Source organism: Ctenopharyngodon idella, chromosome 24, assembly GCF_019924925.1.
Source record: "Ctenopharyngodon idella isolate HZGC_01 chromosome 24, HZGC01, whole genome shotgun sequence".
NCBI lineage: Eukaryota > Metazoa > Chordata > Actinopteri > Cypriniformes > Xenocyprididae > Ctenopharyngodon > Ctenopharyngodon idella.
In genome coordinates this window covers 27,297,083-27,312,518 of record NC_067243.1, presented here as the reverse complement: position 1 = coordinate 27,312,518, position 15,436 = coordinate 27,297,083, and the positions used below count along the sequence as shown (strand labels likewise).

The 15,436-nt window shown below is 38.8% G+C and overlaps 2 protein-coding genes across 3 annotated transcripts in view; both read left to right on the top strand.

The window, feature by feature from the left end:
* Window positions 1–4,607, top strand: part of rfwd3 (ring finger and WD repeat domain 3) — a 15,609-nt gene extending 11,002 nt beyond the window's left edge. The window contains exons 9-13 of the mRNA XM_051883571.1: window positions 1–82; window positions 2,001–2,177; window positions 2,303–2,517; window positions 2,795–3,012; window positions 4,186–4,607. The exon at window positions 1–82 is cut by the window's left edge and continues 69 nt beyond it. Coding sequence (XP_051739531.1) covers window positions 1–82; window positions 2,001–2,177; window positions 2,303–2,517; window positions 2,795–3,012; window positions 4,186–4,329 — 836 coding nt within the window. The 3' untranslated portion in view covers window positions 4,330–4,607. The remainder of the gene's footprint in view (window positions 83–2,000; window positions 2,178–2,302; window positions 2,518–2,794; window positions 3,013–4,185) is intronic.
* Window positions 4,608–5,803: 1,196 nt separating this feature from the next.
* Window positions 5,804–15,436, top strand: part of glg1a (golgi glycoprotein 1a) — a 36,978-nt gene continuing 27,345 nt past the window's right edge. The window contains exons 1-4 of one of the 2 annotated variants that reach the window (XM_051883532.1): window positions 5,804–6,166; window positions 11,831–11,860; window positions 12,626–12,712; window positions 12,804–13,019. In XM_051883532.1, the coding sequence (XP_051739492.1) occupies window positions 5,855–6,166; window positions 11,831–11,860; window positions 12,626–12,712; window positions 12,804–13,019 (645 nt within the window). In that variant the 5' untranslated portion in view covers window positions 5,804–5,854. The remainder of the gene's footprint in view (window positions 6,167–11,830; window positions 11,861–12,625; window positions 12,713–12,803; window positions 13,020–15,436) is intronic. The other variant, XM_051883533.1, reaches the window with a different exon arrangement.

The window sequence follows — 15,436 nt, the reverse complement described above, 5'->3', positions numbered from 1 at the left end:
AGATCAGAGGACTGGCCTTCAGCCAACACCAGGACAGTTTACTGCTGTCTGCGGCCTTCGACAGCACAATCAAGCTCACAAGGTGAGAAACTGACTAGAAACTCTGCATTCATGTTACATATTCTTGTAGTGATTTTGGATTAGCCTCACATGAGGGCACCACAAATGTAGTTATTTATGGTCTTAAATATTAATATTAATATTTTGTATTAATATTAAAATTGAGTCAGATGATTCCTTCCAATATTTTGGGGCACCAGTCAGGATTCTCACCTTGACAATAAAGAACAATCATGAAAGATTGTTGATTGAATTAGAATTTTATAAATTGGAGGAAGTTTATCATCTGACCAATCTGAAGGATTTGGTGAGATTCGGGCTAGCTTGTAGAGCCTCTGATTATCAACGTAAGAATGACACCGTTTGCAATAAAATGAATTTATTAACAAAAAGATACACAAGAGTAAAATATCACACTCACTAAATACTACGAAGGAAAATGACTAAACTACTAAGAGAATTGAATCAGTAATCCAACAGAAACTACAACACAAATGGATGTTAACAAAACAATGCCAAGTAGATGAGCAACAGATTGGACGAAGCCATGAATGGGTAATTAGCAGTCTATGAGGGAGTCAGTTGTGGTCTTTCTGGATGCTGGTATTAAAAATAGTAAATAAGCATTTACTATGACTACAGGTAACGTGTCTGGTGTATCTATCTGTGTACACTGACCCTAGATAAACGGTCTCTATACAAATAGCAATCTCATTTAGCAACAACCTAATGCCAAGGCCTTTGGGAAAAGGTTTGGTTAGCTTATATTTACGTTTCACTTGGTCGTGTGATCAGTCCGGGAATGGGAAACGTTGTCCACTGGTATCCTTCCATGTGCAGTGGGAGACTGGATTGCTTTTCAGCAGCTGCAGAGCTGCACTGAGTGCTGGAGGTCTTTGTGTAATCCAGAGAACTGTAGGTCAGATGGTGGTCGGTCCGTAGGATCTTCTGTAGGTTGGAGGTACTTGAGTTATGCAGGTCAGGAGTCAAAGTCCTCTGCAGAAGCACTTGGGCTGCTTGAAGATCTGTGTGGTGTAAGGTTTACTCGCACCTTGGTCGTGCTGTTGTTCTTCCCTCGTCCGGTCAGAAACTCAGAACGAGGGTTTGTTCAATTGGGGAAGCTTTTATTCCTTCCTGTTGGGGAGGGGATTACAAATCCCCACCTTTCCTGATGTGGTGATGTGATTGGGTCACAGCATTCCAGGTGTCCGTCCCTTAACACGCCCACCTTTCATCCTGTGAAACTTGTTGTATTGTCCCAAAATACACAGTTAAATAAAACAATGTCTTTAGGACCTTGGAAATGCTTTATTTCTTTTTTTAAACCTTTCTCAAAGTCCTTGTGGCAGTGTTCTGAACTCGTAGAGTCCAAACTTGATGTGAATTGGTTGAGGTATCACACTTCTGTCTCAGTGGGTGCAGTTGCATTGGCTTTTATTCCAGGTGTGGTTTCCACTGTGTGTGCACAGTTTCCTGGATAAGTAAAAGGATGTATAGGAGATGTTCCTTACAGTATTCCTGTCCATTTTTGGTGACTTCAAGCCAATATGTTTAGAAAATGTCTTTCTTTCTGAGCATTTCTTTGTTCTTGCTGTGCTCTAGCCAGAACCAGTTTGGCAGCCCTAAGAGTCCATGGTCATTCACACCTTGAACTCAGGCATGGACGGCTGAGGTGAACAAAGGCAGCTTGTGATGAGATTGGCCTATCATTAATGGACCGTTGATGTTATCTTTCCTGTCCTCCACCTTTGGCAGTTCTGATTACAATAGTCATTTAGTTGAGGGCGTTGAGGGTCCTATCAGACTCTTTTGTATTAATCAAAGTGGGACAAAAGAATGTCTATTGTGAAGCTCTGGTGCCATCACGTCTGTTGTTCACTACATTCTGTTGCAAAATATGTAAGCTACAACAAATCGCTTCATGTATGTTTTCTTCACAGTTTGATGACTAACACGGTGGTGCAGGCCTACAACACGGGCAGACCTGTGTGGAGCTGCTGCTGGTGCCACGACAACAACAACTACATTTACGCCGGTCTCAGCAACGGCTCTGTGCTGGTGTACGACACACGGGACACCAGCACTCACGTTCAGGAGCTGGCGCCACTGCGCTCCAGGTCAGCTTTTAGTATATCGTCTTTTCTAGGTGAAACTGCTGCATGATGTTAGTATTGTTGGATTGTGTCCTGTACAAACAGTGGAGGAAATATGTTGATGATATTGTGTCCCTTGGTCATTGTAGCTGTCCGGTGGTGTCTCTTTCCTACATCCCGCGCGCCGCGTCCAGCACGTTCCCCTGTGGCGGCCTCATCGCCGGCACGCTGGAGGGCGGATGCTTCTGGGAGCACATAGAGGGAACCACGTACACACCTCACATTCTGCCTCTAGAGTCCGGCAACTGCACTGACATACAGGTGGAGCCTGAGAGCAGACACTGCCTCGTCACATACAGACCAGGTACAGAAAGAACTCTGCTCTAATGCTCAAGTACCGTGCTTCTTAATCAGGGCTGATCAGTATTATGATGGCTGCTTGTATAGATTCATACAGTTATGTCAAATTTTATATATTTTAAAAATAACCCTGATATTATTTGCTTATATTTATAGCATGTAGTTTATAATATACATTCCTATTTTAAGGTTATCTGGATTCAGTTTAATTATTTTATTTAATGTTTTTGATTTGTTGCATCTTTAAAAGCGTTGGCATCATGTGGTTTTGTGCCATCCAGGTCGTACAAACCCGTCTCTGCGCTGTGTTTTAATGGAGCTGAGCCGGACACCTCAGACAGACAGCAACCAGACGCCCGTCTGCTCCTGCTCGCCTGTCCAGACCTTCACCGCTGGATCCTCCTGCAAGTTACTCACCAAGAACAGAGTCTTCAAGAGTCCAGCTGGAGAGGGAGCCACGCTAGTGTGTGCTGGAGACGAGGCCAGCAACTCCACCATGGTGAGGAACCATTCTTCATCCTGTCACTGCAGCTCTGCGCTCCTTTTTCTCATTGAATATCCTGTTTCATTTGGTTACACATCACATACGTATGGTTCCCTTTGTGAGATATAAACTCGTAATTGCGAGGAAAAAAGTCAGAATTGTGAGATATAGTCGTAATTGCGAGGGGGAAAAAAAGTCAGAATTGTGAGAAACTCGTAATTGCGAGGGGAAAAAAAGTCAGAATTGTGAGAAACTCGTAATTGCGAGGGGAAAAAAAGTCAGAATTGTGAGAAACTCGTAATTGCGAGGGGAAAAAAAGTCAGAATTGTGAGAAACTCGTAATTGCGAGGGGAAAAAAAGTCAGAATTGTGAGATATAGTCGTAATTGCGAGGGGAAAAAAAGTCAGAATTGTGAGAAACTCGTAATTGCGAGGGGAAAAAAAGTCAGAATTGTGAGATATAGTCGTAATTGCGAGGGGAAAAAAAGTCAGAATTGTGAGAAACTCGTAATTGCGAGGGGAAAAAAAGTCAGAATTGTGAGAAACTCGTAATTGCGAGGGGAAAAAAGTCAAAATTGTGAGATATAGTTGTTATTGCGAGGAAAAAAGTCAGAATTGTGAGATATAGTTGTTATTGCGAGGAAAAAAGTCAGAATTGTGAGTCGTAATTGCGAGGAAAAAAGTCAGAATTGTGAGATAGTTGTAATTGTGAGGGGAAAAAAGTCAAAATTGTGAGAGTCGTAATTGTGAGGGAAAAAGTCAGAAATGTGAGATATAGTCGTAATTGTGAGGAAAATGTCCGAATTGTGAGAAACTCGTAATTGTGAGGAAAAAAGTCAGAATTGTGAGATAGTCCTAATTGCGAGGGGGAAAAAAGTCAGAATTGTGAGAAACTCGTAATTGTGAGGAAAAAAGTCAGAATTGTGAGATAGTCGTAATTGCGAGGGGGAAAAAAGTCAAAATTGTGAGAGTCGCAATTGTGAGGAAAAAGTCAGAATTGTGAGAAACTCGTAATTGCAAGAAAAAAGTCAGAATTGTGAGAAACTCAGTTATAAAAAGTCGCAATTACCTTTTTTTTTATTATTATTTTGTGGCGGAAACAACAGTACATAAGGAAGTTAATGTTTGTGTCAGTGATGGTTGATGGTGACTTTAATGGACTTTGACTAACATTGACTGATTTCTGCAGGTCTGGGATGCCGGCACTGGTGCCCTGCTGCAGAAAATGCCCGCAGATCTCCCTGTGCTGGACATCTGTCCTTTCCAGGCCAACCAGGGCAGCTATCTGGCCTCTCTGACTGAGAAGATGCTGAAGGTCTATAAGTGGGAGTGAGACTGAGGGAAACATTCAAACAAACATCTGAATAATCATCTTGCGGAAACCAAATGCGTGGCTGCTGCTGGTCTGAGACTGTCCATTCACTGTGTGCATGTTTTATACCGAAAGCCTGTTTTTTGTGTTGTGTACTTTATAAAAATGTTTTGTTTAAAAGTGTAAATCAGTGCTTTCTTAATGTTTTAGTTGAGTGATCATTGTTCACTATTTTCATTGTATATATGTAAGTGTTGTTTTATTACTTTATTAAAATAATAAATGCCTACATACTTTGACAGTGTGTGAGAACTTAATTAAACACCTTAAGGGACTGGAACATTAAAATCATTAGGAAAAACAGTGCATTTTCAGTGGTTAACTTTTTGGTAATTAAAAATTTAAAGTTTTTTACTATAGTAAATTGAATATCAGTTAAAGCAAGACAGTTAAAAATTTAAGTATCACCATCTTTTCCCCAGTTTAAAAATGCAAATGAGGTGTTATCTAATTAAATATGCACTTATTTGCATATATTTCCAAAACAGAAATGAACATTGGATAAAGCCAGGTTCAAAATTCTCACTTCATTTTATTAACATGCTATTAAGAGTTGAAGGTGTTTATAGAGGGGCTTTTGGATTTCTCTTTTATCCCTAGATAAATTAGAAAATAGTCAACAGACAGAAAAACAAAAACGTTTTCACAATGTTTTCAGGAATAAAATGTCATATAAACCAGGCGAATGATACACAAACAAACCTTCAAAATGTAGATATGAATGAATAAAACTAAAGTTTCCTGTAGGAAATAAATGTGTCTGCCTCCAGGGGGCGCATTCTACCACATACGTTTTTTATTTTTTTATTGGAAGATACATTTGCTCTATAAATTATAAAGTCATTTAAATGTTATTTCCAGAAATATTGTCTGACATAAAATGTAAATTCAACACAAGAAATCTCGATACAATTATTTAAAATAAATATTTTCCAGTAATCACAAACGATTGTGATTGGTCCATCCTAAACCAACGCTGAGATAAACAACAGTTACCAGGTGACATCAACATGTAAATAACAGCAACAACGTTCCGGATCATGATTTACAGCTGAATAATACCAGCAATAAACTTATAGTTGTTTGATTGAGAATACACGGTATAAAGTTTAAATATTAAAATACTCAGACCCATCGTATCTGACCAATTAAAGAAAAGTCCGGGCCTCTGAATCCTGCCCATTTCTGAACTCCCTGTTTAATGCTAATTCCCTCTCTTATCTTCCTTTCATCTAATGATCCAAGTGTATTTAGTCTACGTGGCTAATGTTAGACCCGATCGGTGTGCTGTTCGAATACCGTAATTCCGCACTACTTCCACAGAGAACTGACGAATCCTACTACAGTGTGCCGGATTTAGCTTATGAATATTAATAAACCAGACTGGGACTATCAGGAAGCCTACGAAGCGACGTCAGCGTGTGCTAATTAATATTCATGAACACCTTCTTCGCCGTAGTAGGTTTCGTAATTTCGCTCAGCGAAGATGGCGGCGTGTAGACGTGTGCAGCGGCTGCTGCTGCTGTTGATATTCATCTCCTGCTCGATTTGTTCTGCTCGTGGAGCCAAATCAGTTCACGGAGATAGTGAAAATGCCCCAGATAATAGCGAAAGAGGTAAAAATCCAGTGGGAGACGGGAAAGCAATGGCGTTGGAGGGGGCCTCGTCGGTTCGTCGCAGCGGCGGCTGGAAGCTCGCAGAGGAGGCGGCCTGTCGGGAGGACGTGAGCCGGATCTGCCCCAAACACTCCTGGAACAACAACCTGGCCGTCCTGGAGTGCTTGCAGGACCGAAAAGACGTAAGAAAACACTGTTTTTATATGCAACGTCTGCGTTATAGTGCAGAATCGACTGATCATCAGTCTACATAGTGCGTTATAATAACACACATCTGGACCTGCAGAGTCTTTGTGCGTTTTTGCGACATTCATAAGTTGAAGATCATACAAATTATATAGCTGTTGACGTGAGAAGATATTTAGTAATATATTTAGAAACTAGACACGTTTTGGCAGGAAAAGGCCCCTGAATGTCACATCCGTGCAGGTTTTTGGGGTGTTCAAGGTTTTAAAAACTGGTTATCATGATTAATAGAGGGGGAAGATGTGTTTCCTGTTTATAGCTGTGCCTCAACCCGTAATAAGCTGCCTTGTACTCACCGATACGCCAAGTATGCGGTGTTTAGTCAGCTATGACGTCACGCGCGTGCTGAGATGTTTTTATGACGACTACCAATATCTAAAACAGGGTGGTCAAATATCTAATGCTAGCAAATTATATTAGTGGAATGACTTCTGTTGAAGTTGGCATGAAATGAAAATTTACCTAATTTATTTTGTGAATGAAAATCGATGTATTTCAAATGTTCGATCCTTGTATACGCATAATTAAAAAAAGACAGTGTAATATTTAATAACTTGTCTGTCGTTTTCACCGGAAGATCTTATCTCTGGTGACATATGCTGGATTTCTCCAATCATTTAATGCCCTTAAACGCCACCCTTCCATGACAGCCACGCCCACATCTCAACATCCAATCAACAACCGAACTGATGCATTGAACCAAGTCCCCGCCCTACTTTTTTCTTCTTTTTGTATAATGCGTTACACTCGCATTTACGTCACAATACAGCAGAAACAATCCGTCGACTTGTATGTTTCATGGCGACTTTCGATGGCCACTGTTATCGCAGATACCGATAATCACAAAATGACCGATATTTTGCCAGTCGCTTATTATTTGATTAGATTCTAGTCTGAGCCTCTTATGTTACATCATGCACACTCTCTCTCTTCCGAGAAAAATGCATTGTCATATACCTGTTAGCAGAGTCTGTAGGTTGAAACACCTTAACTTTTTCTGCACAGTATTTGCGGATATTCACATTATATGAGAAATACTGCCTTTCTGCTGCAGAGACCTGGTGCCTTTGTTGTTAGACTTGACTGACTGGTTGTGCACTGTTTTAGGGACTTCATTTGTAGAGAGTTCATTTAACAAATAGATTTGTGAATACTGCCATTTGTGTGTCAAAGATTAGACATTGGTGAAACAGCACTGACTTTTGAATCAATAAAACCGTTGCAATCATTGCATGATCACAAACGTGGGAGCAATAAGATCCTTTTATAATAATGCTTCTGAAGTGTCCTGTTCATTGGCAGTGTTTGGTCAGATCAGGGTCTGAGAGATCCGTCTGTGTAATGTGAGTCATGTAATTAGTTCTTAGTTACTGATTACACAAACAACACTTTCACTACTAAGAACATTTGTTGATTGGTTCTTAACTGGCAGAACTGGGTGTCCTCTTACTTGTGTTGATTGTGGGTTTGGTGTTGGTTCTGGTTTCGTATTGGATTGTGCAGCCAGTGCCTGTTGTTGGTGGGTCATTTTCTATAGGAGCTTTTGCACCGGGTCGTTATAGGAGCTAGCCACCAGGGCAGTCCTCTAAGAACTAAATGTTCCCCTAAGACCATTTTCCTGGTTTGCATTAGCGCCGTCAGTTGGAACTTAAGTGACTTAGGCCGCCACTTACGTCCTGCCACTCTGGGTATTGTGTGGGACTTTTATTTTGATAGCGCTCTTTGTTAGTTTACGATCTGTTTAACAATCCTATCTTATTCGTTATTGGAGAGAACTGTTAAACAAAAAGTAAACGGTATATGAAAACATATTATAGCATTTGCCATGTAGCTAATGCACAATGTCGCTAGCTGAGCAGAAATACATAATCATGTTTCGCTTGATCCCCTCAAAGTCACGTGGTATTTAACTCCTTGGCGTAATGGTTGAGAAGTTCCCGGACTTTGACGTTGGTCCATCTATCACTGTTTTTCATGTTCGTGGGGTAAATATATAGGTTATAAACTGAGTTTGCACAGCTTTTTAAAAATGGAGGGTTTCAGTGTTTCGCATGCGTTCGGCGTACTCTTATGTCACTGGTAGTTCCTGTTGTGCTGGGTTAGACCCTACTCTGAAATAGGAGCTAATTTAGTCCCCCCAAAACAGCGTTTCCTAGAACTAAAATCGTTCCCAGTTCCTGCGGTGCAAACACACCAAAAAACGGGTATTTCCGCCCATTTATAGGTACTATAAAAAAGGTTCCTTCGGTGCAAAAGCCCCTTATGGCTGTTCATCATATTGCAGGTTATTTCTCAGCTGTTCATCACATTACAGATTATTTCTCAGCTGTTCATCACATTGCAGGTTATTTGGCTGTTCATCACATTGCATGACAGGTTATTTCTCTGGCTGTTCATCACATTGCAGGTTATTTCTCTGGCTGTTCATCACATTACAGGTTATTTCTCTGGCTGTTCATCACATTGCAGGTTATTTCTCTGGCTGTTCATCACATTGCAGGTTATTTCTCTGGCTGTTCATCACATTGCAGGTTATTTCTTTGGCTGTTCATCACATTGCAGGTTATTTCTTTGGCTGTTCATCACATTGCAGGACAGGTTATTTTTCAGCTGTTTATCACATTGCAGGTTATTGTATGTTCATCACATTGCAGATTATTTCTCTGGCTGTTCATCACATTGCAGGACAGGTTATTTTTCAGCTGTTTATCACATTGCAGGTTATTGTATGTTCATCACATTGCAGGTTATTTCTCTGGCTGTTCATCACATTGCAGGACAGGTTATTTTTCAGCTGTTTATCACATTGCAGGTTATTGTATGTTCATCACATTGCAGGTTATTTCTTTGGCTGTTCATCACATTACAGGTTATTTCTCAGCTGTTCATCACATTGCAGGTTATTTATTTGGCTGTTCATCACATTTCTTTGGCTGTTCATCACATTGCAGGTTCGTTCTTTGGCTGTTCATCACATTTTTTTCAGCTGTTCATCACATTGCAGCTTATTTCTCAGCTGTTCATCACATTACCAGTTATTCCTCAGCTGTTAATCATAGTACAAGTTATTTCTCAGCTGTTCATCACATTAGAGGTTATTTCTCGGCTGTTCATTGTTGTTATAGGTTATTTTGGGTCACTACCTTGATCTAGCTCATGTTATTTCTCTGTTTATTACATTTTATTGCCGAATGATTGCATGTCATAAAGATATCAGGGAGTTTACCATGTATTTCTCTATAACTGAATCTCTAGACTTTCTCTTATAGAAAATACACTGTCAGTAAGGCCAATTATTTAGCCGTACAATGTTCCTCATTGTTTCTTATAAATAAAATAAAGACTGAATGGAGACCGTTTGTTTACCTCCATTATTTATAATCTGCCAGAGGCAAAAGGCCCTGGTGGCTTTTTAAAAATGCTGTTTTCTAAAATAAAAGCCTGACACAGCTGGAGGAAAGATCTTGTCGCCAGGCCATTCATATGATGTTGAGGGGACAACGGTCAAGATTGTGTCCTCTAACAGTGATTTTTCTGGTCTGTAAGCAGTATGCGTTGTTTCCTGATATCTTGTTGTGATCATACAGGGTTATAAACATTGTTTTATTGTTTTCACTTGAATTAGATATGACAGATGCAGCATAATTGCACAGAGAAGCTCTGTATTTGAGTTTCTTTAAATCCTTTTAGCATTGGTAAACCCCGTTGCAACAATCAAAGGCTAAGAAGATGCTCTCAGCACAGACTGGGGTCAAAGCAGGTTTCTCTGTCTTTGATTGGATTTAGATGCTGTTTTTAGTAACATTGTGACACTTATCAAGGCCTTCACCCCATGGGAATCAAGAATTACGTGCTTGATATTTGCAGCGGGACGTTAACAGCTGTCCTGTGCTATGTCGAGGACGCTCTCTGTCTGGGCTTGTTCTCAGCTGTTCAAATAAAGATCAGTATCAAGTCATCATGGTTAGGGAGACCCTACTGTTATGTTGATCACTTCTTGGCTCTCAGTGCTGCTGACATTTCGCATCACAAAGAGCGATTTTATTAGCGGAGGAATAAAAAGTAATTAAAATGCCTTTTAAGCTGCCGTTGATGACATACTTTCTCTGTTTCTGCAGATGTTGAACTTCTCTTTAATTCTTGACATGTTCTTTAAGATTTGTCAAATAGCTTTCATTTTTTCATATTTTTCTATCGTTCTTCAGCGATTGCAGTGACTCTGTCATAATCCCTCACACATTAGTCAAACTTAAATTCTTAGTCAGCTGTCATGTTGCAAAATACTGTTCTTGTTCATCTTGTTCATGCCAAACATTGCTGTTAAGCTTAACCTTTTGTTTCCTTCTGTGAATGGCACAGGGAAGAGAGTCATAATGGTACAAAAATGAAAGTTGTATGTTTGAGATGCAAATGACCAGCGTGTTGGTCATATTTTGGTATGTTGGTCTTCAACAGTGTGCTTTTGTTCATTGAGACTCACAGTATTTACATAAACATTTGAGTAAAATAATGATGCTATGGCCCATATAATGTACATCCACCGGTTTGAAATGTGGGTTTTGGTACCAAGGCTAAAAAAGCAAAAGTTTCATTAGTACTATGTGGATGTATGTTGATTTTATTTTACTATCTTCTGTTTAATCTTTCTAAATCTAAAGTTAAAAAGAACCTAATGTGTAATTAAGTTGTTAAAATGAAATTTTTGTAATCAAATATTTAACTTTTATCAGCAGTTTTATACGGTTCTACACTTTGCCTTTGACTAATGATTGTCAGATGATCATATGTCAAATATTAGCAGTCCACACAGGATGTGCAACAGGAAGAGAGCGAGGCCTGAGTTCTTATCTGTTTGCATCTAGTTTTAATTTGCACCTCTCCTCTCCCCAGAGTCACAAATCAATGCAAATACACTTTGTAAGCCTTAAAGTAAATACAACACTGCCAACAGTCATGACCTTGCCATAACATTAGACGAGTTGTCCAACAACTGCCACTACTGTTTTTTTTTTTTTTTTTTCTTCTTCTTCTTCTTTTAACTTTGATATTGCTAAGTGTAGCTTTAGCTTAGTTTACATGGTAAAACTTTCTGTTCTTGGGTCTTTAAATTTAATCCCTTTGAAGCACCAGTGCTTTAACACCTTAGCATTCCTGTAAAATTTGCCTGAAATGCCTAAAAAAAAAAAAAAAAAAAAAAGGCATACCCAAAGTAAATTGCATGCTGTTCTTGAATCATTTGGAGTATATGCATGGTTTTGGTCTCTTTTGAAAGGTATGTGTACCGCGGGCGGTACAGTGGAACGCTAACAGGTTAAACTCTCCTACTTTGTACGATCTACAAGTGTTAAGACAGTGTGAAGTTAAAAGCAGTTTTAAAAACACACTTCAAGACTGCATTTGGTTATATAGCTGTGCTCCTCCTACCTGTTTGTGAATGCAAGAAAAATGTTTAAAATGCCCCTAAATAATTGGGGTCAGGTGAACCAGAAACCAGCCTAATTATTCAGGGCTTGATGATCTTGAAAATCATGTACTCTTGAACATTACTTTTGTCTGTGTGAACACTTGTAATTTATACTCTTTTCTTAATCTCTCTTTAGGACACAGAGATCGGTACAGACTGCAATCATGTAAGTCTTTACACACTTTTCTTCCTGGACATTGATCTGACAAACAAACATAGAACCATATAAAATAATTTGTTTTGTTTTGTTTTGAATTTGTTTTTGTTTGGTTTGACTTTTTTTTTTTTTTTTTTTTTTTTGTGTGGTTTTGTTTTAACAGAACAAACTTTTTTTTAAGTTAGTCTAATGACTCATTAATAAAGTTTATTATTTTAAATTATTAAAGGATTAGTTCAATTTAAAATGAAACGTGTATATGACTTTCTTCTTTCTGATGAACACAATCGGAGAAATATTAATAAATATCCTGACGCATTCGAGCTTTATAATGGCAGTGAACGGAACCAATGAGTATGAGCTGAAGAAAGTGCATCCATCCACATCCATCCATCATAAACATGTACTCCACATGGCTCTGGGGGGGGTTAATAAAGGCTTTCTGAAGTGAAGTGATGCGTTTGTGTATGAAAAATATCTTTAACAAGTTATAAAGTAAAATATCTAGCTTCCGCCAGACTGCCTTCCATATTCTACTTACGAAAAAAGTGTAAAACTCTTGCAGTTCAAAGCGCTTGCGCTACTTCCTACTTCGTCAGTTATGCTTTCTTCGTAAGTTGAATACGTTTTAAAGTGAACTAATCTTTTAATAATATAATTAAAAGTAATAAAATTAATAGTGCTGTTATTGCTCATGGTAAAAAAAGATTCAAATTCATTCAGTACTGTAAGATTAAGATGTGTGGCAAATAAAACATGTCCCCTTTCTTTTAGCTGCTGTGGAACTACAAGCTGAATCTGACAACTGATCCAAAGTTTGAGTCTGTGGCCATTGAGGTGTGCAAGACGTCCATCAATGGGGTGAGTTATACAAGCAAGTGGCAAAGGAAAACTAACTGTTATCACAAACTCTACCACAAAGTCATTTTGTTTAATCATTTTTCCCCACAAGATTAAGGAGTGTGCCGCTGAGGAACGTGGGAAGGGTTACCTGGTGTCGTGTTTAGTTGATCACCGCACCAATATCTCAGAGTACCAGTGTAACCAGTACATCACCAAGATGGCCAGTATAGTGTTCAGCGATTACCGGCTGATCTGCGGCTTCACGGACAAGTGCAAGGAGGACATCAACAAACTGCACTGTGGAAGCGTCAACACAGGAGAGAAGGTAAACCAAGATGCATTGTGGGTAACTTAAATCTGCAGAATGAACAAAGCTTTAATAGTAAGGGTGTAACCCTTTTTTTTTAAACCAGTACTTCCTCTTTGAATCTCTGATAACAAAACAGCAGCAGTATTGATAGCATCTCTGCAAGTTTGTTACATTAAGTGTCAAATACAGAACTTAAACACTTACTGTAAGATTGCATTCTGAGATTACAAACACATTCTTTTTACAGATTAAAATTTTATACATCTGTGCAACTGTTCTTTGAAGTTGTTTCATAAAACAGTTCCGCCACAAATTAACACTTTTAACATTCAATTTAAATTGAACTAAAATTTAATAAATTTAATTACGCTGTTAAATGTAGATAATCTTTAGTGAATCTCAAAATGAATATCCATTTGTTGTACGGTACATTATAATGTTGTGATGCTTAAGTTCTCTTGTAGCATTTAAAACGATGGGTTTTAGTTTTTAGTGTTTATTTATAATAGAATTTTAGCATAGGTCATTTATCGGTTATGTTAGTTAGATCATGCCAGAATGTTAGTTCGGATTGGTCTCCATGTCAGAAATATCAGATTCAGCCCCGGACGCCGAATCCTTGCCAGAAGATACAAGTCTTCTATCAGCCTGAGAGTTTGACTGAGAAAGCCAGAGAACGGCAGAAGCATGAGACGAAATGATGATAATAAAAGAGCTAAAGAGTTTATTGAATAATCTTAGTTGCATATGTTTCACTGCTCAGAGTCTGTCTAGATCAGGAGTGTCCAAACTTGGTCCTGGAGGGCCACTGTCCTGCAGAGTTTAGCTCCAACCCTAATTAAACACACCTGAACCAGCTAATCAAGGTCTAACTAGGCATACTAGAAACACTAGGCAGGTGTTTTGGAGCTGGTTGGAGCCAAACTCTGCAGGACAGTGGCCCTCCAGGACCGAGTCTGGACACCCCTGGTCTAGATGTTATGCTACACAATGCTTTGACTTCATCTGAGCAGTACAATAGGTTGTTTGCACATGATAACACGAAATGCAGATGGAGGGCAGGAAGTGATTTTGTACATAGGGAAGCACTATGAAATGCCTGTGTTTTTTGTCGTTTATGGTTGCTCTATTCAATCAAACCGAGAAACCAAAAGGAGCTTTTATCATGTACCAAAAGTTGTTGTTAATCAGGGGGAAAAATGCAAGAAATTAACTGAAAAATGCAGGAAAAGAGGTCGAGAGGAGCCGAGTCGGATAATGCTTGTGTGTGCAGTGACCACTTTGTCAAAAGTTCATACTACTTGCATATGCAACCACTAACAAAAAATAGTATGCCTCCATAGTTTTGTATGCTTTCATTTGTTTTCTGGGGTAGAAGGATGTCTGTGCCTGGTTGCATAAAGCACCTAAAAAGGGTTAGTTCACCCAAAAATGAAATTTCTGTCATTAATTACTCACCCTCATGTCGTTCCGCACCCATAAGACGATAAGACATAAGAAGAAGATATTTTTGATAAAATCCGATGGCTCACTGCATAGCCAGCAAGAAAATTAACACTTTCAATGCCCAGAAACATACTAAAGATATATTTAAAACAGTTCATGTGACTACAGTGGTTCAACTTTAATATTATAAAGCAACGAAAATACTTCTTGTGCGCCAAAAAAACAAAATAATGACTTTTCAACAATATCTAGTGATGGGCGATTTCAAAACATTAACAAACAACGTGTCCATGGCAACATTAGAATTTTATAACAGCAAAACCTGGGTCGCTGTTGTGAAACACTTAACGGTTTCCCTTTAGAGAACTGTTTAAGAGATTATATCAAGTCACGCCTTAAGTGTGAGGTGCTTTACGCAATCGGCCACTGGAGAAGTTGCTTAACGTCTCAATGAGGGGCAAATATTCTAATTAAAGGGTTAGTTCATCCAAAAATGAAAATTAATTATGAGAAAATTTATTACTCACCCTCATGTCGTTCCACACCCGTAAGACTTTTAAATTAAAATATTTTTGATGAAATCCGATGGCTCAGTGAGGCCTCTATTGCCAGCAATGTCACTGAACCTCTCAACATCCAGAAAGGCACTAAAAACGTATTTAAAACAGTTCATGTGACTACAGTGGTTCAAACGTAATATTATAAAGCGGCGAGAATACTTTTTGTGCGCCAAAAAAACAAAATGACGACACTTCAACTATATCTAGTGATGGGTGATTTCAAAACACTGCTTTGAAGCTTTACAAATCTTTTGTTTCGAATCAGTGGTTCGGAGCGCCAAAGTGATTTTAGTAAACTTTGTTTACGCGATCCAAACCACTGATTTGAAACAAAAGATTTGGTTATTTGTATAAAAATTGGTTATTTGTCTCATTTGACCAGCTGCCTCAAATTTCAACTCCACTTTAGTTCACCCAAAAATTAAA